At 37.8% G+C, this 25,665-nt stretch overlaps 1 protein-coding gene across 1 annotated transcript; it reads left to right on the forward strand.

The window, feature by feature from the left end:
• The first annotated feature begins 22,101 nt into the window (after window positions 1-22,101).
• LOC132045338 (uncharacterized) lies at window positions 22,102-23,156 on the forward strand. Its single transcript, XM_059435893.1, has one exon. It carries the CDS (start codon window positions 22,226-22,228, stop codon window positions 22,835-22,837), a length of 612 nt encoding a protein of 203 aa, XP_059291876.1. The 5' UTR covers window positions 22,102-22,225; the 3' UTR covers window positions 22,838-23,156.
• The last annotated feature ends 2,509 nt before the right edge of the window (window positions 23,157-25,665 follow it).

A 25,665-nucleotide genomic window follows, 5' to 3' on the forward strand; every position in this document is an offset into this window, starting at 1 on the left:
AATTTTAATTCTCCTACACAAATTTATTTCTTTCATGCACTTTAATTTGTTCACTTTTGACTTTTCACATTCTTTGAGAATTAATAAATACCACGTGGATATATGTCATAGTACTGAATATTTATTCTCTTCTCATGTATACACGTATGCACTTCTATTTTAATTCTTCGACACATATTTATTTCCTCCGAGCACTTTTACTTGTTCATTTTGACTTTTCAAGATATTTAAAAATTAATAAATGAAATACTCCTTCCATCCCATATTACTTGGCCACATTACTATACTTGACTTTTCACGTTCTTTAAGAATTAATAAAAATGAAGTACTCCATTCATCCATATTAACGTAGACATGTGTCATAGTACTTAATATTTAATTCCCTTCTCATGTATAGACTTATGTACTTTAAATTTAATTCTCCGACACATCTATTTCCTCCGTGCACTTTTACTTGTTCACTTTTGATTTTCGTGTTCTAGCTAAATATTTATTCTCTTCTCATGTGTAGACATATGCAATTCAATTTTAATTCTCCTACACAAATTTATTTCCTCCATGCACTTTAATTTATTCATTTTTGAGTTTTCACATTCTTTGAAAATTAATAAATCTCACGTGGATATATGCTATAGTACTGAATATTTATTCTCTTCTCATGTATACACGTGTGCACTTCTATTTTAAATCTCCAACACATATTTATTTCCTCCGTGCACTTTTACTTGTTCATTTTTTACTTTTCACGTTATTTAAGAATTAATAAATGAAGTAGTCCTTCCGTCCCATATTACTTGACCACATTACTATACTTGACTTTTTACGTTCTTTAACAATTAATAAAAATGAAGTACTCCCTTCGTCCATATTACTAAAAATATATGTCTATTTTTCTATTCTATATTTATCTTCTTTTCTATTTCTATTATCCCCGTTTTCTTTCTTTGTCAATACTTTAAACGTGAAGAGAGGACGAACAATAGCAATGCAAATTTGCACCAAAAGTTATTTTAATGCTCCTACACATAACTTGTTCACTTTTGACTTTTCACGTTCTTTGAAAATTAATAAATCAAGTATATATTTTATCATAATATTCATATTTATTGCTATATTGTCTCAATAGCATCAGAAAATGATTTGAAAATGAATAATTAATGTGAAGGGTAAAATAAGAAGAAGAATTTTTTTTCCTTGATATGTTAACATCGACAAGTAAAAGTAAAGGGAGGGAGTGACATTTGTCCCCGTTTTCCTTCATTGTCAATATTTTACTTATTTACTCTCCTTTGCGCCTCTCGATTATTGTTTCTTTACATTTATAAAATGTATTACTTGATATTTTCATTTTAATTAAAATTTGGTGATTAATGATATAACATATATCTTTCTAATTTTGATTTCTTTGGAACAATTAATATAAAAAATTATAATATATTTTTTAATTAATTTAATAAAAAAAAATTAATCCAATATATACAACAAAATGGTTTTTATGTTTGGATCCGAATAGTTACTTAATCGAAATGGATATCAACCTGTCGGTATACATATAAAATATTAAAGAATTTAATAGAAAAAATTTAGAATCAAAATATTAATTTTCCCTCATATTCTTCCTAATTTTCTTTTACATCAATGAATAACTTTCATTGTCATGATAATGATAAAAAAGTCTAACTCTTTCCATCTCAAAGACTTTTAATTACAACTAAAGTGATGGTACATAAAATACATTTTGTATATATAATAACAATTAAAATGTTTTTAAAAGTTATTTTCAAAATACAAATCTTCAAGACTGACTAATTAAAGTGAATAAACATGTTCATCCCGTGCATTGCACGGGCATGTATTGCTATATATATATATATATATATAATTGTGGCCTATTTGAAGCCAACACTTCGTTACTTAGATAAAGGATATAATGCACTTGATAATACACTTCGTAAAATAACTCTTCTTGTCCAAAAAAACGTACCAGTGGCTTCAATAGCTCCATTGTTGGATTATATAAGTTCTTACAACTTGTACAAGCTAACTCTATTTGACATTTCAATTGATGGAAGTTGGGCAGAACATATCTCTTGTAGCAGAACGTGAAATCTCGGTTTCTCGGCAACAACATGTTTCGTTCCTTAGGGGGACGGGTGTAATTCTTTTCGCAGGGCAGCATAGCGGGTTTTGCCACTACTTCGATCTCGTTGTTTCGTTTTTTGTCTCGGTAAGATTCCCCTTCTTGTTTATATATATGAACTGGTCTACGCTCTAGATATCTCTGGGTATTAAGAACTTACGAATTGGCGGTCGAAAGTCGAATATGGATTGTTGTAGTTGCTGGGTTGGTATTGGGTGTATGGTGTTTCGTGGCTGGTAGTTAATGTTAGGGGTTTGGATATTATGTTGTTGTTGGTGGTGAGTTGGTTGAAGAAAGTAGGAAGTTTATTAGTGTTAGTTGTTGTTATAGAATGAGTTTGCCGCTCGATATACGTAGTACACTAGCATTTTCTTAGCGTAACAAAAGTGTGATTGTCATGATTGTAGATTGAGATATTATTCATGTTGCATTGGATGGGTTGTCAAGCAAATCAGCTCATGTATGTAAAGGCTATCTCCTTTCTTTGTTTTCTCATGATTTCCTTTGTCGAGCCATCTTCGACTATTCGCACATAGATGTGCTATTCGTAAGAGTTATATTTGGGTTACCATGACCCTATTGTAGCATTTCTCCCTTATTGAGAACGAGCTCACGATTAGTCGGGCCAGCTAAATAGTTGGAACAATAGAAAGCATGACCATAGAACGTGTAGAGTTATAGTTGCTTTCAGGGCTACGATATTTGCCTTCAGGGCTATGATGTTTCCTTCGAGACTATGATGCTTGCCTATGGGGCTATTGGCCATACAGACTGCCTTCAGGGCTATACAAATGCCCGCTTGCTTTCGGGGCTATGATTATACATATAGCCTTCCTTCGAGGCTACATTGACTGCCCTAGGGGCTAATCATGCATGTCTAGATGCCTTATACGAGACTAAGTGGTTCGACGTCGTCTTATTAGTCATTAGATGTTGATTCTTTAGTTATGTTCAGTTACTGTATATTTTATTTCAATATTAGTTTCAGTCGCCTTGCATACTCAGTACATTATTTTGTACTAACGTCCCTTTGCTTGGGGAAGCTGTGTTCATGCTCGCAGGTTCAGATAGGCAGCCGGGAGAATTGCACCAGTAGAATTTACTGAGTACCAGCCAGTGTGGTAAGCTAAGTTACCAGGTCCAAAGTTTTGTGTACATACAATATGGGTAGCCTGGGGTCATGTCCCGACCATATTACAGTTACACTCTTGTAGAGGCTTGAAGACTTATTTTGTCAGTATAATACATCAGTATAGAGGCCTTGTAGGCCCCTGTATATATGTCTTGTTGGGTTTTGCTGCTTGCAGAAACGTATATTGGCATGGTTGGCATAGTAGTTGTTTATGTAGGCGTTGGATGATCCCATCTTGCCGAGTTAGTTTGGAGTACAGTTTAGGGCCTCATCGGCCCCAGATACGATATTATGTTTACAGGTTGGCCTTCTTGGCCTAATTTGTGTTTCGAGACATAGATGATACGAGTCACAACTTGGTTCGCTCAAGCCGAGTTCGGCATCGGGTGCCGGCCACGCCCCGCTAGACCAAACAGGCTTTGAACTTCACACGCATGTAAGTACGAAGCATTTTGCTTTTCTCATAATTTGTTCATTTATTTTCACTTCACTGATGATATTTTATCCACTACCTTAATTTAATGTTATTTTATCCACTTCATTCAGGGTACCTTAATTTAAGTATACCTTTTTGCCTCAAAATTAATGTGTTCATCAATTTTTTTGACTCGTCGTGCCTCGTCATGGTACCTCATGTTATATATATATATATATATATATATATATATATATATATATATATATATATATATATATATATATATATAAGTATTATTTAACAATAATATGATATTAGTAATATTTTATTTATATAACATAGAAGAATATCAATTGAAGTATCTCTTCCTAAAGGATGTGCCCTTTAAAATAGTAACTAACTTTTGGGATTGGTAGAGATTTAACCTGTCAACCGGTCTCAACCGGACCCGGAACCGGCACCAGTTTGCCCAACCGGCCGGTTACCCGTTAAAGAACCGGCAACAGAGGTAGTTACCGGTTAACCAGGTTGAAAATTGAAAACCGTACCCTGCCGGGGACAACCCCTAAAATCGTTTTTTTTTTGTTTTGTTTTTTGTTTTTCTTAAGTATATACATATTATAGTATATGTTATATAGGTTTATAACTAAAGTTTATATATTAATAACTAACATATATATATGCTTAAGTTATATGTATCATAAATTAAGTTTATATATTTACTAACTAAAAACTTATGAATTTTATAAAATTCTAGATTGGTTTTGTTTCTAAGGTTATAACTTTCTAATTTATAACTCAAGGTCAAGTATATGTATATTATATAACATAAGTAGCTAAGAATATTGTAGGTATACTTAAGTATATTTATATATGTTATGTATATTATGTATATTATATAACATAAGCAGTTAAGCATATTGTAGGTATACTTAAGTATATTTATATACGTTATTATATTATTTATATATAAATATACTTATATATATACACTATGTTTAAGTTATTTCTAAGTTTATAAGTTAAGTTACTATATAAGTTAATTTTTTTTTCTAAGTTTATAAATTTCTATTTTATAACTCATGTGTGTGTATATTATAAGTAGCTAAGCATATAAGTTAAGTTTTTTCTAAGTTTTTTTTTATAAGTTTATAACTTTCTATTTATAACTTAAGTATATTTATGCTAGATATACCTAAAATATGCTAAGAATATACTTATAATATAAATATACTTAAGTTATAAAATAGAAATTTATAAACTTTGAAAAAAAAACTTGGAAAAAACTTAACTTATATGCTTAGCTACTTATACACACACACACACACACACACACACACACACACACACACACATATATATATATATATATATATATATATATATATATATATATATATATATATATATATATATATATTAATTAATTATATGTTATAAGTTATATGTATTATAACTTAAGTTTTTCTATTTTTTAATTTAAGTAGATGTATATTATAAGTGTATTCTTAGTATATTTTAGGTATATTCCTAACTTAATATAAGTAAGACTATGAATACAAGTAAATAGAAAAAAGCTCAATGAGCCATATATTTTATTCATTAATGGATAACATTTATTTGCAAGTTGTATCTCTTTCTCTTTGCCTTTCACTTCTCCTAAGTTTTGGTTGCGTCGCTCCGATCTAATCCAATCGCGAATGCAAACTAGTATTTGCAAGCTAAATCTGGATAATGAGTGTCTATGATCTCTAATTTGTTGTCTTCCTTCGCTAAATGCACTTTCCGAAGCCACGGTTGATATTTGAACCGTAAGGATATCTCGAGATCTTGAAAGTATCGGATAACTCACCTTGTATTTCTTCCACCATGCTAAGACATCCAAATCATCTAGTTGGGAGATATTCACATTTGGCTGCATCAATTAAAGGTGAAATTCATCAAAGTTTGCACTATGAGAAGGAGTTGGATGTGAATTTAAAACTTTTAAATTTGACAAACCCGACAAGCCCTTTTTGCTACTTTGAGAAGTACTAGGGTGTGGAGTAACGGGTGTAGCACTTTCTTCCAAAGTAGAATATTGAGTAAAAGCTTTTCTAAATTCGGCATCAACCGCTAGCTCGGCGTCAATTAAAGATGGTTTAACTCCCTCGGAAATTTCTAAATAAGACATTTTAAAACAAGAATTTAAAAGAGAACCCAATATAAACAAAGTTGGGATGGGAAAAAAATATTTTTAAATTTTGTTGTCATAGAAAAAATAGCCGCTTGATAACCGGATTTATCTTTATACTGTGTCCGATGAGGACCACGAAAAAATGAACCGCGTCTCGTGCAATGTCTTTTCAACGAGAGCATGCACTCTGCCAACCGGGTATGTTTAACATTCCTGATTTAACTATATCTTATAACTTGTGCTTATGTTTAATTTAAGCCTTTCCTCTTCTTCGCAGTCTGTTGTTTTGCAACACGAGGGCTGTTATATCCCGTATTTTGCACGTTGAAATATTTTAAGTTGGATTGCGACAAGTTGTGGATAAGACTTTTAATTTCCGGTTTTGTTTTTGTTTTAATGCACAAGTTGCATATTCATCTTTTCATTGGTATGGAGTGTTAAGGGTAAATTTGGAATAAGGAAAGTTTGGGATGTTGAATAAGTTATACGATTGTATGGAGTTTTGGACATATCCGGTATGCAAATAAAGAGATCGGTGTATAAAAGTTTTAGGTCTCGAAATAATTTCCGCGGATGAACGATGTTGCTACATAAAGAAGTCGGGCTGCTAAGATCTGCTTTACGGTGACTTCGGAGCGACTATATAAAGGGGCTTAACCCCTCATTTTCAGCCAAAAAAATCGGACCAAAAACATTCTAAATATTCTAGAAAATTCCCCAACCTTCCACCACCAACTTTTAGCACGAAACCGGTATAATTCCCAAATTCGGTCCGGACGGCAGATAGTTGCGACTTCAAAACCGCGTATTGAGGCTTTGTGGCTTAAGTTCAAGGTGAAGGAGTAAATATATAGCATTATTATCGAGGGAAAGGTATGAATCTCTTTCTATTTGTGTTAATATTGGTTTATTTACGGAGAAGGAGCCGAAAAAATCGTTATAAAATGGTTTCGTGATGGAAATACGGGACAAACACCATATGGAATGTTATGAAGTATTTTGAAGTTGGAAATATTATGGTTAATGTTGGTTTGGTTATATGTAGTCGAATTGAATATAATTGGAATGTTGTCGAAGTACGTGGAAATGACTTGTTAGTGTTAGAATGCATTTGAAATTACTTATTGATGTGGTTGGAATGGTTGTTGGTATTGTTGTTGAAGATTTGACCAGAGTTAAATTCTCGGGGACGTCCAAGTTACGGGGGAAATCTTTGCCGAAATTCCGTAGAAAAAGTAATGGCTTGGGGATTGAATTCTTCGATGCTTATGGCTAATGTTCGATGCCTATTGATGTTGTTGTAGATTTTGAGAAGACGAGACTTACGTTTGGGTTAGCTTAGGAAGCAAGCCAGGTATGTGAAGCTTACCCTTCTTTTCTTTTGGCATGTCTTAGACGGGATTAAAGTATGACATGGTTTGTGTCTCGGGGAAACTCCATTCTTAAGTTTTGAGTATGTTTATGATTCATATTTGCTTTTGATGTTGGCATCCTTGTATGGTCAGGCTATGGTCCGTATGTCTTTGATATGGGTGAGATTGAAATGTTGTGTAAACGGTTTGTTCCGAGAGGATTTTATGTCAAAAAATGTCCGTAACTTATTGCTTTGATGAGTTCGTAAACGATTCTTATTTGTTTCTTGATATTCGTATGCCTAATATGGTCGAATTATGATCCTTATGTCTTTTGTATGATTAAATTTTTTAAGGTTGCAAAAGAGTTCTGTTTTCAAAAAAAAAGTTTTGTTTTCAAAAGAGTTTTGTTCCTAAACGATTCCAAAACTACGAACGACCGTAACTTTCAAGAAAAGGCTCGGATCTCTTTGATATTTTCGCAAATGATTTCATGACGAGTAATGACCTTAACTTTCATAGGCGGGCCCGGATTGGGTTGACGCTCGTTCGTAGGTCCCGCGACTTTCTTTGGTATAGTTTTGACGACTTATTTTGAAAAAAAAGCTTAATACGACTATCTTTCCGACCCCGAGTATGATTACTTATTTATCCGTGAGTCCGCATGCGAGGATTTTTATGCATATGATTTCCAAAATTTCATTTGAACTGTTTCCGAGTGAGATTCGGAAGAAAACTTGATTTGATTATGGTTTTGGTTTTCAAAATGATGGTTCGTTTTGATCATTACGTGGAGTACGTGATGATGTCTGATATGCGTATGGTTACTTATGATCTGCTCGTGCGTTCGTTGTTACCTCTTTCACCGGATCCCGGGCCGGTATGTGATCGTGCGCACCATAATATACTCCGATTGTAAATGCCGTGTTATGGGTTCGCGAGCCCCTCGCTAGGCGGGTTCCGTTTATATTTGGCGTTATCTTCGTGTTTGGCGTTATGATGTGTGACGGGGATACGGAGATTTGAAACTTCTGGTGTTATGCTGTGTTGTGGCGCCAGATAGGGTGGCGACCACGTTCTGTCCGCCGGGTCCCACTATGGACCGCATATGATATGTGATGATGTATGATGATATGATGAGTCTGTTTACCGATGGTGGGGCAAACCAATGGTGGGGCAAACCCAATGATGAGGCAAAATTCCACATTGGTTTAGGCAAATCCCACCTTTGGTTTAGGCAAATCCCACATTGGTTTAGGCAAATCCCACATCGGTTAATGTTATTTCGTATGACAGGATATGATGTGTACGGTATGAGTATGATGATTATATGCGTATGTCACCCAGTCCCATCATGGGCCGGATACGATTTGTGTTTCAGATACAAGCCTTTGGTATGCAGTTGCTATGTGCTCACTTTTACGTACTCCTTACTTCGGTTATGATCTCGCTTTCTGTATGTTATGCTTTACATGCTCAGTACATATTCCGTACTGACCCCCTTTCTTCGGGGGCTGCGTTTCATGCCGCGCAGGTACAGACAGATGAGTGGAAGATGTTAGTAGAAGATGTGCCAGCTGGATTGGCGAGCTCCATTTTCTTCCGGTCTGCCGAGTCGAGCATTTATGTTATGAGAGTTTTTAATGTTAGAGACTTTGCGTACGTTGTCGTGTGTATGAGATGTCCGTTTGTAAGCGGCTATGTAAGCCAATGTATCATTATGCATTGTGTTATAACTTTCATGTGTTACAGATTTGTTATGGTTACAGGTTTTATTTGATTTGAAAAGATGAAAAGCATGTTTGATTTGTCAAAAAGAAAGTTTTCATTATGTGCTTATGTTATGTTTGTGGGCCCAGTATGGTTATGAGTATTGCGAGAGTCTGCGGGTTCGCTCGGCCCTAAGTAAGGGTCGGGTGCCCATCATGCCCTATCGGAAATTAGGGTGTGACAAGGGCTTCATTCGATGTATGAAAGAAAATGCCGAGCGGCGGAGCCAGATCGAAGACGTTCGGGGCCAGCTGGATGCTCAAGATCGAGAGACCAAGAAATTTAAGATCCTTTTGTAGCAAAAAGAAAAAAAGTTGGTGACTCCTCGATTTTTGGGGCCGAGCTTGATGCTGCCAAGGAGGGAAAACTCCAGGTTAAAAATGATCTGGTGGGTTTAGTTGAGAAATACACCGTCCTTTCGGTGGATAAGCAGAGGCTTGCACGGGAAGATGAGGTTTTATTCGAGGAAGAGGCGACTGCCAACACCAATCTAAGGCAAGAGCTCGATGCTGTCAAAGCTGAGATTGCCGACCTCGTTGCCAAGCTTGCTTTAGAGAAGGAAGTTTTGAGAGTGGCCTAAGAGAAGGCCGATACTCGGGCAAAGTCTTTTGAGAATCTTACCGATCAGCTCGAGGCGGGCACCCGAGATCTGAGCGTGCTATCCCAGCAGAAAACCGGGTTGACGACCCAACTGCAGCAAGCCTTATCCGAGCGGGATCAAATCCAGGCCCAAGCTAAGGCTGATGTCAAAGCTGCTAATGAACGTTCTACTTTGCGAGCCGAGCATATGAAATGGAAGACCGTATGCTTACTCTTCAAGAGGTCCAGCGCATCATCGAGGATATAGACGCGAAGATCACCTATGTCGAGGAAGCCGAGACCCGGACCGAGAAAGCTCTCCTGGGAGACTGTTCAGAAGATGAGCCTGCTGCTTCCGATGAGTCAGATTCCTCGGAGGAGGAGTAGATAGGCCTATAGGCCAAAAAATGCATATTTCTTTTGCGTTTGTAAATTTTTACCAAGGTCAGTATCTGGCCTTATATATATATATTATGAAAGTGTTTGTTTACTGATGTCTTCTCAAGTCGATCTTCTCGTTTTTCGACACTTAAATATTGTTTACTTAATGTTTACTTGAAAGAAATAGATTCAGACTGATATCTGGTTCGAATACAAGTTGGGCTCGACCTCGGCTAATCTTTACATAAGTTCGTTGTTTTAAGTGAACCACTTTTGAAAAAAAGCTAGCTTTGTGCATTGAGACTTTTATCTGTTGGTGACTATATATATGGACTTTATTTTATGCTTGTGAATTCAAACGTCTCTAAATCACTTCGGGCATTAGGGTTTATATTTCCAACCTTTTAGACTTGGTATTTTTAAGTTTTGGGCTTAGTTTACTTGAGACTTTCAACGCCTTCGTGTACGAATTAGGCTCAATTCGCCTAGAATTTTTCGAGGCCAAGCCCTTATTTTGTTTGTCAATCGTTGACGATAGTCCATAGTTTATAGCTGTTCTCGATCTTAGAGATGATAAAAGAGAAGAAAGGACTTACGGGTGCGAAGTGAATACTCGCGCAATGTTAATATGTGAAAAGTTTAAACCGAAGCGCTCTTCTCATTGCACAAACTTGTATGGTACAACTGCTGAGGGGGCATTCGATTTGTTTTTGCCGTAGCAAATAAGACTAACCGAGCACGACTCATTCGGTCGTTTGGCCCTTACAATAATTCCTAATGCGGAAATTTCAGAAGCTTTAAAGATACAATTGATTCGGCCTCAATGGGCTATGTGATAGTCCCTTAGTGTTTGTGTTTGAAGTGAGAGAAGAGAAACACTATCGTTGATACCGGGCAGTCCCCAGTTCCAGCACTTGTCTGGTCTTTGGAATCAAAATAACACGCTTTACGTCATTGCCTCGTTAAAAAACTTGCTGGAAAACCCACTTTGGGACAAAATCAAGCTAAGGGAAAAAGAGTGCAACACAGGTTTTCAGGCCTAACTCTAATCTTCTTAACTTGGTTCTGGCTTTGCTCCTGTAAAAATCAAAACGGATAAGCTTAAGAAATTCATGAAGGGTGCGGGGATCATACCTTAACAATAATATCTCTTTAATTGTGCTATATTCCAATTACTTGGTAGCTGTTGGCCGTCCTCCGATTCGAGTTGGTACAAGCCTTTGCCAGTTATTCCAATCACCCTGTACGGCCCTTCCCAGTTTGGACCAAGCTTTCCTTCGTAAGGGTTCTTTGTGTGCAACGAGAACCAAGCTTTGGACCAAGCTTTCCCTCAAAAGGGTTCTTTGTGTGCAACGTGACCTTGCAAAGGACCAAGTCCTCGATTTGGAAGTGTCGAAGGTTCAATCTTTGATTGTAATACTTACCCATTCGTCGTTTTACGAGCAGCCACAGGGACCAGCGCGATTTCGCGTAGTTCCTCCGTTAAGTCAAGTTTTACTGCCATAGCCTCGTCGTTTGATTTCTCTATAGCGTATCTGAACCTCAAGCTCAATTTTTTGACTTCAATTGGGATCAAGGCCTCCACATCATACAGCAAGAAAAATGGCGTCTCACCGGTGCTTGACTTCGAAGTTGTTCTGTAAGCCCAGCGCACTTCTGCAAGATTTCTTTCCACCTGCCTTTGGATTCATCTAACCGTTCCTAAGTTCTGAATAATAGTCTTGTTTGTTGATTTTGCTTTTCCATTTGCACTCGGATTATACGGAGTGGACATTATCTTCTTGATCTTTAAACATTCAAGAAAATTATTTGACTTTGTTGCCTATGAACTATAGGCCATTGTCGCATGTGATCTCAGTTGGGATGCCGAAACGGCAAATGATGTGATCCCATATGAAGTTGATGACCTCCTTTTCTCATACTTTTTCAAAAGCCTGTGCTTCAACCCATTTAGAAAAATAGTCAGTCATAAATAAAATAAAACGAGCCTTACCGGGTGCCCAGGGTAAAGGGCCAACTATGTCCATTCCCCACTTCATGAATGGCTATGGGGACAATATCGGATGGAGTGATTCCCCTGGTTGATGGATCATTGGGGCGTGCCTTTGACACCGATCGCATTTCTGAAAAAAATTCTTTGTGTCTTCTTCCATATGATCCCAATAGTAACCGGCTCTAATCAGCTTTTGAACCAATAACTCAGCTCCGGAGTGATTACCACAGGTCTTTTCATGGACCTCGCGCATTGCATAATCTGTCTCTCTAGCCCCCAGACATCTGACTAAAGGACCGTAAAATGAACGTCGGTATAGTTTCCCTACTATTAAGCTATATCTTGCTACCTTGGTCCTAAGGGTTCATGATTCCTTAGGATCTGCTGGTAACTTTCCCTTCTTCAGGTAGTTGATATATTTATTCTGCCAGTCCCAAGTTAAACTTGTCACGTTGACTTCGGCGTGGCTCCTTTTAACAACGGAGTTCATCAATTGGACCACCGTGCCTGAGTTATATTCCTCTGTTCCTACCGAACAACCCAAGTTAGCTAATGCATCAGCTTCGGTATTTTGTTCCCTCGGCACACATTGCATAGTCCATTCTTTGAATCGGTGTAGAACCTCCTGAATTTTCTCCAAGTATTCCTGCATCCTATCATCTTTTACATTGAAGACCCCATTTACTTGGTTCATGACCAAGAGTGAGTCACATTTTGCTTCGATGATCTCCACCCCCAAGCTCCTGTCCAGTTCCAAACCTGCAATCATAGCTTCATACTCGGCTTAATTATTGGTCAATTTCAAAGTTCTTATGGATTGTCGGGTGATATCACCTGCAGGGACCTTAAGTACAATCCAAAGCCCGGACCCTTTCACGTTGGATGCTCCATCCGTGTACAGGGTCTAGATCCCTGAAGTTTTACCAGAGGGTAACAAAAGTTCTCTCTCTACCTCGTGCACCATAGCAGGGGTGAAATCTGCTACGAATTCTGCCAAGATCTGAGACTTTATAGCCGTTCGGGGTTTGTATTCAATGTCATATCAGCTGATCTTGACTGCCCACTTTGCTAATCTATTGGATAACTCTGGTTTATGCATAATATTTTTGAACGGGTATGTTTTTACTACGCATATGGGGTGAAATTGAAAAAAAGGCTTTAATTTTCTAGATGCACTCAATAAAGCTAGGGCCAATTTCTCTAGGTGGGGATAACGCTTCTCCGCATCCCCCAAAGTTATGCTAACATAATAAATCGAAAATTGCGTACCTTCTTCTTTTCGAACCAGCACCCCACTTACCGTGACTTCTGATACTGCCAAGTACAGGTATAACTGCTCGTCAGCCTTTTGAGTGTGCAATAGAGGCGGGCTCGACAAGTACCATTTCAATTCTTCTATGGCTCGCTGACACTCCGGTGTCCATACGAAGTCATTTTTTCTTTTTGAGCAACGAGAAAAATCGGTGGCTTTTATCGGAGGACCGAGAGATGAATCTGCTCAAAGCAGCAATCCTTTCGGTCAACCTGTGCACGCCTTTCACATCCTCGACTATCCAGATATCGTCAATGGCCTTGATTTTATCTGGGTTAATTTCGATTCCTCGATTCGATACCATGAAGCCCAGGAATTTACCTGAAGCTACTCCGAAGGCGCATTTCTCCGGGTTCAGCTTCATATTATATTTGCGCAGTATATCAAAAGTTTCCTGCAAATGATCCTCTGTTTTTAGGGACTTAACTAGCATATCATCAATATAAACTTATATTTTTTTACCTATTCATTTTTCAAACATCTTGTTAACTAGGTGTTGATAGGTAGCACCGGCATTTTTTTAATCCGAATGGGATTACATTATAACAGTAAGTTCTGTACTTAGTTATGAAAGAAGTCTTTTCTTGATCGTCCGAGTTCATATGAATTTGGTTGTACCCGGGGTAAGCGTCAAGAAATTTTAGTATTGCATGACTAGCCGTCGCATCAATCATGCGATCGATGTTAGGCAAAAGAAAGGAATGTTAGGAATCCTTCGGGCATGCTTTGTTCAAATCTTTGTAGTCCACACACATTCTAAATTTATTACCCTTTTTCGGTACAACCACTACGTTAGCTAGCCAATACGGGTATTTAACCTCCCGAATGGATCCTATTTTTAACAACTTCGTTACCTCCTCCTTGACGAACTTGTGTTTGACCTCGGCCATTGGTCTCCACTTCTATTTTACCAGGGTGAATTTCCGATCAAGGCTCATCCGATGAGTGGTCACCTCCGATGGAACGCCTATAATATCTAGGTGGGACCATGCAAAACAATCGACATTAGCTTAAAAAAATTTGATTAATTTATTCCTGAGTTCCGAGGTTAACCCCGTGCCCAAGTATACCTTCTTGTCCTGTAGATGGACGAACATAATAACTTGTTCAAGTTCTCCACCATTGATTTTATTGCATCCGAATCATTCGGTAGCACAAATGACCTAGGATCGCCAAAATTATCTTCTTCCGAGTCTACCTTTTTCTTCTCCTTAGAGTCCGCCGGACCTGCATCCTATGATTGCCATTTGGTGTCTTCACTTTTGTTTGCATCCTCTGCATCCTTGTATACGTTTTCCTTCTGCGTTTGACCAGCTTCTTCAACCGCGACCATTTTCTTTACCGCAGGTTGTTCTCTATGAATGGTTTTTATTCCCTCCGGGATTGGGAATTTCAACATCTGGTGTAAGGTTGAAGGTACTGTCCTCATGATATGTAACCATAGTCTTTCGAGTAAGGCATTATACCTCATCTCTCCATCAATAACATGGAACTTTGTGTGTTGCACGACGTCGGCCATTTACTGGTAGAGTGATCTCGCCCTTGGTAGTTTCATAAGCCATATTAAACCCGTTGAAGACCTGGGCTGCTGATACAATCTAATCTAACAGTCCCAGCTGCTCCACTACTTTCCATCGGATAATGTTGGCCGAGCTACCTGGATCAATCAAAATGCGTTTTACATGAGTTTTATTTATAAGGACAGAAATTACCAAAGCATCATTGTGTGGTTGAATGATGCCCTCCGCATCTTCGTCGCTGAAGGAGATAAATCCATCCAGTACATAGTCCCTAGACCTCTTCTCTCTAGTGATTGAGAATTTTGTCTTCTTCATCATTGGGCCTCGGGGTATTTTTATTCCACCGATGATCATGTTGATCAAATGTTGGGGTTCCTCTGGTTCAGTCTTCTTCTTAAAATGATTGTTTGCTCGTTCACTCAGAAACTCCCGCAGATGACTGTTCTTTAATAACCGTGCTACTTCGTCCCTTGATCTTTTATAGTTGTCTGTCCGGTGTCCATGAGTACCATGGTACTCGCATATCAGATTTGGATCCCGTTGTGAAGGGTCTGTTCGCAGCGGCCTTAGCCATCTCGTATCTTTAATATGACCGATAGCAGCTACAATGGCTGCCGAGTCAACGTTGAAGTTATATTCAGACAACCTCGGGCTTTCACCGGTGTCAGACATCCCAACGGTGTTGTTTCTGAACTGTTGACCCCTGCTCCCTAAGTCGCGATCACTTTGTCTGTCACTTCTCGTTGTATTTGGGCCAGGACCATTTTTTCCCTTATCTGACCTGGAGCTGGACCTCTCGGGGTGAGGGTATGGTTGATATTTGTCTCTCGATGGTTGGAATTTTGTTTATATTACCTTTTTTGGTCTGTCAAATTTTTTTATCCTGTTTACCGGACCTGGTGGGAGCCCAGTTGATCATCCTCCACTCGTATCTTGGATTCGTACCTATTATGGACATTCGCCCATGTAACGGCTCTGAACTCCAATAGATTTTCTTTCAGTTTGAAGGAAGCGTTAGAACTTCGGGGTTTAAGTCCTTTTGTGAAAGCTTGAGCTGCCCTCTCGCGAGAACCAGAGGCAGCAACATCCTCTCCTTCTGGAACCAAGTCACGAACTCTCTGAGCCTTTCGTCGTCCTTTTGAAAGATCTTAAATATGTCGGCCTTTCTTGCTTGCACCTTCCGAGCACCGACATGAGCCTCATGAAAGCATCTGCGAGCAGCTCGAAGGAAGGAATAGAGTGTTGGGGCAGCGTACAATACCATTGCATGGCTCCCTTAGTCAATGTCTCACCGAACTTCTTCAACATTACCGATTCAATTTCATCATCCTCCAGATCGTTGCCCGTTATGGCACAGGTATAGGCGGTTATATATTCTTGTGGATCCATTGTCCCGTCATATTTTGGGATATCCGGCATCTTAAATTTCTTTGGGATCAACTTCGGAGCTGCACTTGGTGGGAAAGGTCTTCGAATAATATATTTGGTTTTCGGCCCCGTCAGAATTGGAGGTGCCCCTGGAATCTGATCCACTCGAGAATTATAATCCTCCACCTTCTTTTCGTTGGAGTCGATCCGTTTAGACAGCGCCTCCAACATCTTTATCACCTCGGACGATTCATTGGGCACCGGCCGTCCTTAATCACTGCTTATCTCAATTTCCCTACGGGCTGGCACTGGTACTCGGTTTGGTTCCACTACCTCGACACTGTTGTTGTTCTTTTGGAGTTGAGATATAGCCACCTGGTGTTGGAGCATGGTTACTTGATGTTCTTACAATTAATTAGAAATCACACGTAAGTTAATCTCCTCTCTCGTCTCTTCGGTCGACTTACGAGCAGATGCCCTATCAATAGGCGGATCTCCGCTATCGTTAACGGCTATATTAGAGTTAACAGCACTCGCATCAATAGGAGGATCGTCGACTGGGTCACCCGGAGGCATGATGTTCAATGGTACCCCATTGTTAGGGTTCTCGTCATGGTTGTTGTTATCCGCATTGTTTAAGTGAACAGAGTGGCTGAGGTTTGACATGTCGAAGTTAACCCTGAAATGACAAAAGGCAAGAGAGCAAGTGAAAGTTGAGTTGCAAACAAATCACCGTTATTATCCTTAGCCCCACGGTGGGCGCCAAACTCTTTACCCCTTAAAAAGGTAGCAATTCAATTTGTATGCGGTTTAAAGGATATGCGGTTTGATTCGTTTATAAAGTAAAGGAATAACAACAATGGACAAAGATTAATGACAAGAAAGTAAAGAGATAGCCTCAGTGATTTGAAGAATAGCACAACGTCTGGTCCAAATAACTCTTTGAAGCACTTCGAGCTCGAACCAATTTGTATAACTTTCTGTTGCCTTTGATGTTTACAGAGCCAAAGGAGTAGGGTTTTTTGTATAAGTGCGCATAAGAGAGTAAAAAAAAATAGATGCCTTCCTATGAGGGTTTAACTCCCAATTTATAGTAAAAGTATTTGTGTTTTACATGGTAACTAAATCAATCATGGGGATAACGATTCCCTGAATCTCGGGCTCAGTAGCTGTATGGCGCGTTGTACGGAGAGAAATCCGCAACGGGCCGGATTTCTCGGACTCTTATCAACTTGAAACATAACCCTTCGGATCCGAAACGTTCCTATCCGACTAGTCGAGCTCATCCTGACCTATTGCCTCTCGTTTTTGCTACGAACCTTCGGCCGTTGGGTCGAGAACTTAGACCCCGATTTTAACCATATACGAAGGATATTAAATTTACGTCGTCTTCATTTTTCTCTGCCAACATATATTTCACATAATATATATAGCATTAGTTATTGTTTTTTATTTAGTACTTCATTGTTTAAGTTAGGTAACGGATAAGTATACGCAATCTTTCTATCAAACCACCAAATCAAGTGGGAACCAATAAAATATACTCACAATAGAAATCCCGATAAAAATACACACATTGACCAGTAGACCGGTCCATCGTGCGGCTTTCATAAAAAGTTGCTCACATTAATACTCTGTGCTTGGAGAAGCATACATGATTCAACAACAACCAGCCTTTAATTTTGAGTCTTTCTGTTGAACGAGGAGAATTCATATTAGGTTCCTGAGACTAATGTTTTAGTATCCAAAATATACAATATACACAACAACAATGTGAGAATACTCTGAGTTGACTGGAATAAAACGAATCCGATCCGACAAGAACAAATCATTACTAGTACATTATTATACATTGTAGGATTGGAGATTCGAAATGCCATTTTGTCTTTTTCCGAATTACTATATTCATTAAACTTGTGTCCTAGCCATGATAAATATTTGTAGCAACCACTTACAAAAATAATTATTTGATGAGGACCTGCCCGATATATATTTGTAAGCGGTTCTTGAAACCTAACATGTGAAGAGGTATCTGAACAGCAGAACATTAATTTGACAGGGGTGGGTGCATGTGTGTGTTGGGGAACAAGAACAAGCAGTGCATCGTGGGTAGATCTCTCGTGGGATTTGCAACACCAGTTCTGTCAAATGGAAGCATATCTAAATGTATATGTTACATTTTTATAAATCTGACCGGCCGAACCGGCCAACCGACGCCCTCTGCTCCCGCGAAGCCGCAACTACCCTTCACGCCCCGCCCGCCGATTATTTATATTTGTCGGACTTGCACGTAAAATGTTACAGTATTATTATAATTGAGATCTTTGTTTGTTATGCGAAATATTATAACTATGCTAAAAGAATGGATGACTACTCCATTTCATTTCCAAAACATTCTAATGATTGAAAGAAAAACATATTAGCCACAGTCGTAGAAGGGAAAAATAATACTGTAACTTGTTTCAAATCTACATGGAAACAAAACAGTGAGCGAAATTATATATTTTTCACAATCTGCCTTTGTACACTGAGTAATTACACTGTTTCAAGTCAGATCTCGATATATTCAAGTTAGATGTATTCAACTAAGTTGTATTGCCCAACTGTATTCAACTCAATTGTATTCATTTGTAGCTACTTTTATACTATATTCACTTTATTATATTTAAAATCAATCGTATACAAAAAAAAAAATCCAATCCTTCAAAATACAAGAAATAAAAATACACCCCAAACACAATTTTGCACTAAAAATTAACGAATATACTTAAATATTGAATACAAGAAATAAAATACACCCCAAACACTGAATTGTATGCTCAAAAATTAATGAATACACTGGATTATATGCTAAAAAATTAATGAATACACTCATAAAGAAACACTATTTTCCAGATTCAACACCAAAAAACGACCACATCTGAAATTACCGGCTGAAGGAGACACGATGCTACGGGCGGCGGAGTTGTAAGCCACTTTCGCCATTGCCGTCAGTGAGGGAGGAGAGAGAGAGAGACGGCGATGGCTCAGATCTGAGAGAGAGAGAGAGAGAGAGAGAGAGAGAGAGAGGGCGAAGGCTCAGATCTGAGAGAGAGACGATGACGGCTGTATTTGTGCACTTCGGTCGCCGGAGGACGCTCCCCGGAGAAGATGACTGGTTGGTTGGTGGCTGGAGCTCGTTCGTCGGAGCTCGAACCGAGAGCGTATGTAAAGAGAAGATAGATTTTTTTATAAATAATAATTATAAAGTATTCTACTTTAATAAATATGTAGTTATTAATTGTATTAAACATATTACTGTTAGCCATAAGATGTAATTAATCTAAACTATAGTTGCTAAATATAAATATGTACTAGAGCTAGTTATGCCATGTAGATTTCCCGAAGAAAAAAAACAACACGGGAGTTGGATCTGACTTAAATTACGTATAGGACCCAACATAATTCGTTAGCCATGTAACTGAAATTGATAACTGGGAATTAATAGGCCACAAAATTCAACTTTTTATTTATTTATGGAATGAACAACTATTATAAAATATCGAAAATTAAGGACACTACAAAGTGGGGGTAGATTTTAACGATGCAACCTATAAGAATAGTCATTGTTCTACTGAGGTAGATCTTAACGATCATACCTCTAAACGACGTTGTCTAAAAATGGCAATACGAAAAGTAGAAGAACACCTAGGGGTTCAAAAATATGAAGAAGTGAATACACGAAGAAGCCAAGGGAATTCAACATCTACTATATATATATATATATATATATATACAAAAAAATGGGAATTCAACATCTACTATATATATATAAAAAAAAATTGTATATACACTGTAATTTTTAGCTGAGAGGGTTCGGATGAACCCCTTGGAGCGTACCTAGCTCCGCCCCTGCCTACGATATAGAGCTTCCATAAGCAACCACATGCGCCGACACCTTGTTCCCTTTCCGATAGAGGTACTGAATTAGAGGGTTCTCCAGAGCTTACAGCAGGAATCTGCAGTCATTGATAAGTGACACTGATAATGGTGGAGTTGCATACTAGTAATGAGGGGTGTTCAAATGAGACCGAAAAACCGATCCGAATCGGTAAACCGAGTCAAACCGACTTAATGAACCAAAAACCGGCTCGTGTTGGTTTGATTTGGTTTTAAATTTTAAAAAATCGATTAACATTTGGTTTGGTTTGGTGTTACACCTAAAAAAAAAACCGAACCAAACCGATATATATATATATACACACACACACACACACACACATATATATATATATATATATATATATATATATATATATATATGTGTGTGTGTGTGTATGTATCTTGCAAATTAATTAAAAAAAATTATGTATCTTCTTATAATTTTGGTTCATTTCAAGTCCAACACTAATTCAAATAATTAAAAAGAGTCTAACCCATTTTCTTGGGTGGTGTTCTTATTCTATTTCCCCCACATTCTTAGGAGAATGAAGCTAAGAGTTTTTTTTTTCCTTTTTCTTTTTACAAAGAGATGACTAGACAAATTTGTGTAGTATTTGTTTACATTTTCGATTATGTCTCTGCTGCTACGAGAGGGAAGAAAAACAAAATCTTTGTGCCTAACTTGAAGTTCTTAACAAACGAAAAAGTCCTTAAACAAAAATGATAGGGAATGAATGTTTTAGCACTGATGTGAATGTGATACTGCTTTCACCATAGTGTTGTATCTTATTTTCATTTTTTTCACCTTACTTGTATCAATTTCTTTGCATTATAAAATACTTCCTTAAAAACCGTAAAATCCGAACCAACCCGATAAAATCAACAAAACCGAAACTGATTGAATTTATACTATAATGGTTTGGTTTGATTTGAATGTCAAAAAAAAGCCCCGATTTAATTGGTTTGGTTTTAATAAAAAACCGAGTCAAATCGGACCATGAACACCCCTACTAGTAATAGTTTCTAATTAAGTAACATGTATAGTCAGTATTAACAATTTTTATATCAAAAACTCATCTTTATCAGTGGTAACAAGTAAAATATCTTATTTTTAAAATTTTAAATCTCATATTATAAGGAGACTTGTATGTAAATATTCTTTGAATGACTTAATGCCGTAAAATAAAATTGTATAAAATTGAATGATTTCTTCCTTTAATTTTGAACTGCTTTGAGTAAAATGACTTTACTCCTCATTAAATTTAATATATTTTCTTTAAAAATTAAGTGCAATTCCAAAACTGTTGTTGAAATGGAAACGAGACAGCATAAACAAATATGACACTCGGTCCACCCCTATTTTGTGTCAATACAAAACTATAGGAATGCGGAGTATTTGATAGATGCACTACGTGGAGCATTCTAAATAATTTCGAAATAAATTTAGATAACAATATAATGTATTTACCATCGAATTCAAACTTAGTAGTTATTGGATTTAAATTAGTAAAATGTAATGATTACGATTCAATCATACACTAGTTACGTGAATGTTCTAATTATGTCAAGATTCATACCTTTTTCATTTTAGTATTGGCAGCCGCGTCAGGTGCACTAGTATAGCAAAAGAAGACAAGTTAACAGTCTTGGTTACATACTACAAAAAAACTGGGAAAATTCATGAAGTCCACTGTTATTGCTTGGGTTTCAAGCCTTAATTGTTCGAGGTGTTTCTGCGTAGGAGCTGACACAAGCATGCAGGCACTCACACGCGTCACATATATAGATATTTAAAATGAGCACGTGTTCAACTTGTATGTTCAACCCACACTACATTGACCGTTGGGGCCTGTAAAATTAGTAGGGTCTTGCATTCCGCGATGACGGCGCCACTTCCGTCATCACCCTCTCATTTTCACATCTTTAAAAGCATTTAAACAAAGACAAAGAAGGAAAGAGAGAGAGAGAAGAGCTATCAGGGACAAAGTCGTTGTGGACCCCACCCTCCTGGTTTAAGAAAAATAAATGAAAACGCGAAGTACGTCTTGATCATGTTTATAAAAGGGCGGTCACCGCCTCATTCGGCACCCACAACATCACTTTGATTATTCTCAAAACCCAAAACTTATCTTCCTCCAACCGAATACATACACACATACAGAGATGGGTGCTTGCTTGTCTTCCTCTTCCACCATCATCGATCAGAAGCAGGCCTCTGCAGCCTACGTGATCTCAACCAATGGAGAGCTCCGTCAATATACAGTTCCCATTAATGTCTCTCAAGTTCTTCAATCTGAGATGCCTTCTGATGCTTCCTTCATTTGCAATTCCGACCGTCTCTACTTCGACGATTTCATACCTTGTTTAGATTCAGAAAACCAACTTCTGGCCGGTCAGATCTACTTCGTGCTCCCTGCTTCCAAGCTTCAGTATCGCCTGAGTGCCTCCGATATGGCAGCTCTCGCAGTCAAGGCTAGCGCTGCTCTCGAGGAACTCAACAAAAACAACCGCCGCCAATCTAACAAGTTCAGGAAGAGTAAAAAGAGCAATTCCAGAATTTCACCGATGCTTCTCCAAGTAGAAGATGAATCTCGAGATTATAGTCAAGGTCAAAGCAATAGGACGACGGGGCCGTCAATGGGGCTTGGGGTATCCATGAGATCTGCGTCTGTCAGAAAATTGCAGCGATTATCTTCGCGGCGGGCAAAGATGGCTGTGCGCTCCTTCAGGAAGCTTATGACTATTCAAGAAGGATCCGTTCTGTTGTTTAATTAATTACTACTTCATTCTTTTCGGTCTTCTTTCTTTCTTTTTTGGCCAGAGTAAACGTAACATGCTATAGGTTATAACGTGCTCTGATCGGTATAGTGTTGTCACTATTCTCTCGCTCTACATGTAAATACAAATATGTTGGGAGTTGCAGAGCACTAAGATCAAATTCAGCTGTATGTAAACTTTACTTGTTGAAGAACAACTATGTATTAACCTTTTTGTGCAATTCCCGATTTTCTGGTGAAATAGCTGATCAAAATTAAACTCAGTCGCTTCGGAAAAAACACGGCCACGTAGATTTTATCTGTAAATAGACATTACTCCTTGTATGGAAAGAGTCCGGAACTAAAATGAACCAATAAAAATTCAAGTGAATCAAAATATTCAAAAAAAATAAAATTGGTATAAATGTATCTTTAGCGCAGTATTTTACTGCGCTAAAAGATATTCCATCTGTCCTTCCCCTATTGACTCTAAAAGATATTCCATCTCTCCTTCCCCTATTTTGCTGAAACAGATTCTTATTACATTTTCACACTTTTTTACGCACTTTAGCTGTATATTAATCATGCTTTGAGATTCCGAACCTTCAATATTTTATATAAAATCCTACTTATTTTTGTGCAATTAATAAGGTAGGCTCAATACAAGGATACGCAAAAGTTCGGATTGTCATTTTAGTGGTTGAAAAGTGCTCAAAGTCCATTTTTGTTTGAAGACTTGTAGTCATTAGCTTTACGTTATTTATGTTTTAGGGTTTCGATTTAAGTGTACTATATTTTAGTCAAAATTACATCATTCATAACAATATAAAAATATTTAAACTTGTTCATTAATAACTGTCACGACCCAACTAGGGGCCATGACGGGGACCCGGAGCTGACTACCGAGAACCACTCATCATGCTGACTATTATACTCAACCTAGGCATATATCATTCTCAACACAAACTTATCATGAAACGATCTCCAAACATGTCCCAAAACATATATAAGCATAGGTCCATAAGGCTACAAAAATAATGTACCAAATCTACAATGAAGGGGTCACATAGCATCTACAACCCACACGTATGCATCTACAAGCCTCTAACTGGAATACTGGAATCATAGTAACGGGACAGAACCCCGCCATGCCCCATATATGTACACAAAAGAATATACCAATGGGCTACACCTCCGGAGTAGTGGGGTGCTCCTGTGATTTGCAGAATAACCCCCTAAGCGTCTGCACCGTCTCCCTGTCTATCTGTGGGCATGAACACAGCGTCCATAAAAGAAAGGACGTCAGTACGAACAATGTACTGAGTATGTAAGGCATATATGATAACATAATAAGGAAACATAGAAGGCATAGGAAGAACAGATAACTGTAACTGCTTACCTCTTGCGGTGGAATCATACATGCTCACTTTTACCTTTAAAACATATCACACATATACATGCATAAATTGTCTGAATCAAATGCATCATTAGCTCGCGTCTGGAGTAATCATGTCACACCGCCCAATAGTGGTGTCTGCCCATGCCATATAGACATGGTATAGTAAGCCGCCCGGCCATCTAGGCACGGTGTAACCATCATTATATTCCTAACATGAAGCATGCATAAGAGCTCAAGTAAGAACTGTAATTTTATCAGAGTGACGTAAGGTCGGGAACCTCCGATTACATTATGGAATAATCCTCACCGCTATGCTTCACCTTGGGAGAACTAATAACATGAGGTAGGACAGCAACAAGAAGTAACGTCAATGAAATCATAAAGAAAATAGAATTATCAAACTCATGAAAGCCTCATTATCATCATCATTATCATAGAACATATCTCATATCTATCTCATAAGGAGCTCTTAAGAACCTTTAGCTTTCATCTTTGAGGAGGTAAGAAGATCATGGGAATGTAGGAGAGAAATCACAACACAAGAGTCATGCCTTTGAAAGAAGGGGCTAGCCTTACATACCTTTACGTCTCTCTAACTTTGCCGACTAAACGCTTCCCTCCAAGTTCACAATTCTACATTCAAGAGAATTCATACTAAGATTAGATGACCGGAAACATACTTGAAGCTAAGCTAAGGCGACTAAGGGCTAACGAAAATTGGGTAGCACTTCTTTTGTTTCTACAACTTTCTCCATATAATATAACAACTCCCAAACATCAATAACAATATCCATAGTATCATAATGAATAAACTTTGTTAAGCTAGACATTATTCAATTCTCAAAATTCCCTCTCAAAGTCATCCAAAACCATAGTTACCACCCAACGTTGTATTCATTCACATGTAACGCTTCCTCAATATTCTTAATATCATTCATAAAAAGATTATACCCATAACATGTCAAGAATTATGATTCAAGTCAATTTACTATTCCAAAAATATCATTATTTTTACATTTGAGCTCCATATTCTACTTTCCTCCTCAATCCAAGTCTTGCAACCACTCAATATTCTTAATAGCATGAAATGAACATAAAACTCACCTTTGATTGTGTAGGAACGATCTTTGAATGAAGATACTTCGCTTGGAGAAAACCCTAGCTTTAATTTCAAAGGAATTCTTGATTTCCACAAGCCCTAGAGAACATCCTTGCACTTGATTCTACTAATTTTTGGTGTTTAATCTTTGATTTATCATGGGTGTATGTTGATATGGTGTGGGGAAGGTTCTAGAGATATGGAGAGGGTTGGAGAAGATGATAAATGAAAAAAATGAGCTTGGGTCGTCCATATATTAAAAAAAAAATCTGACCCGTCGGGCAATTATACGATACGAACGACGAAGCAGCGATCAGATCGACGGAGCGTCGATCTGACCGTCGAAGTC

This window comes from Lycium ferocissimum, unplaced genomic scaffold, assembly GCF_029784015.1.
Source record: "Lycium ferocissimum isolate CSIRO_LF1 unplaced genomic scaffold, AGI_CSIRO_Lferr_CH_V1 ctg653, whole genome shotgun sequence".
Lineage (NCBI taxonomy): Eukaryota > Viridiplantae > Streptophyta > Magnoliopsida > Solanales > Solanaceae > Lycium > Lycium ferocissimum.

Coding starts and splice junctions, on each gene's coding strand:
- LOC132045338 (XM_059435893.1), top strand. CDS start 22,226: ATGGGTGCTTGCTTGTCTTCCTCTTCCACCATCATCGATCAGAAGCAG.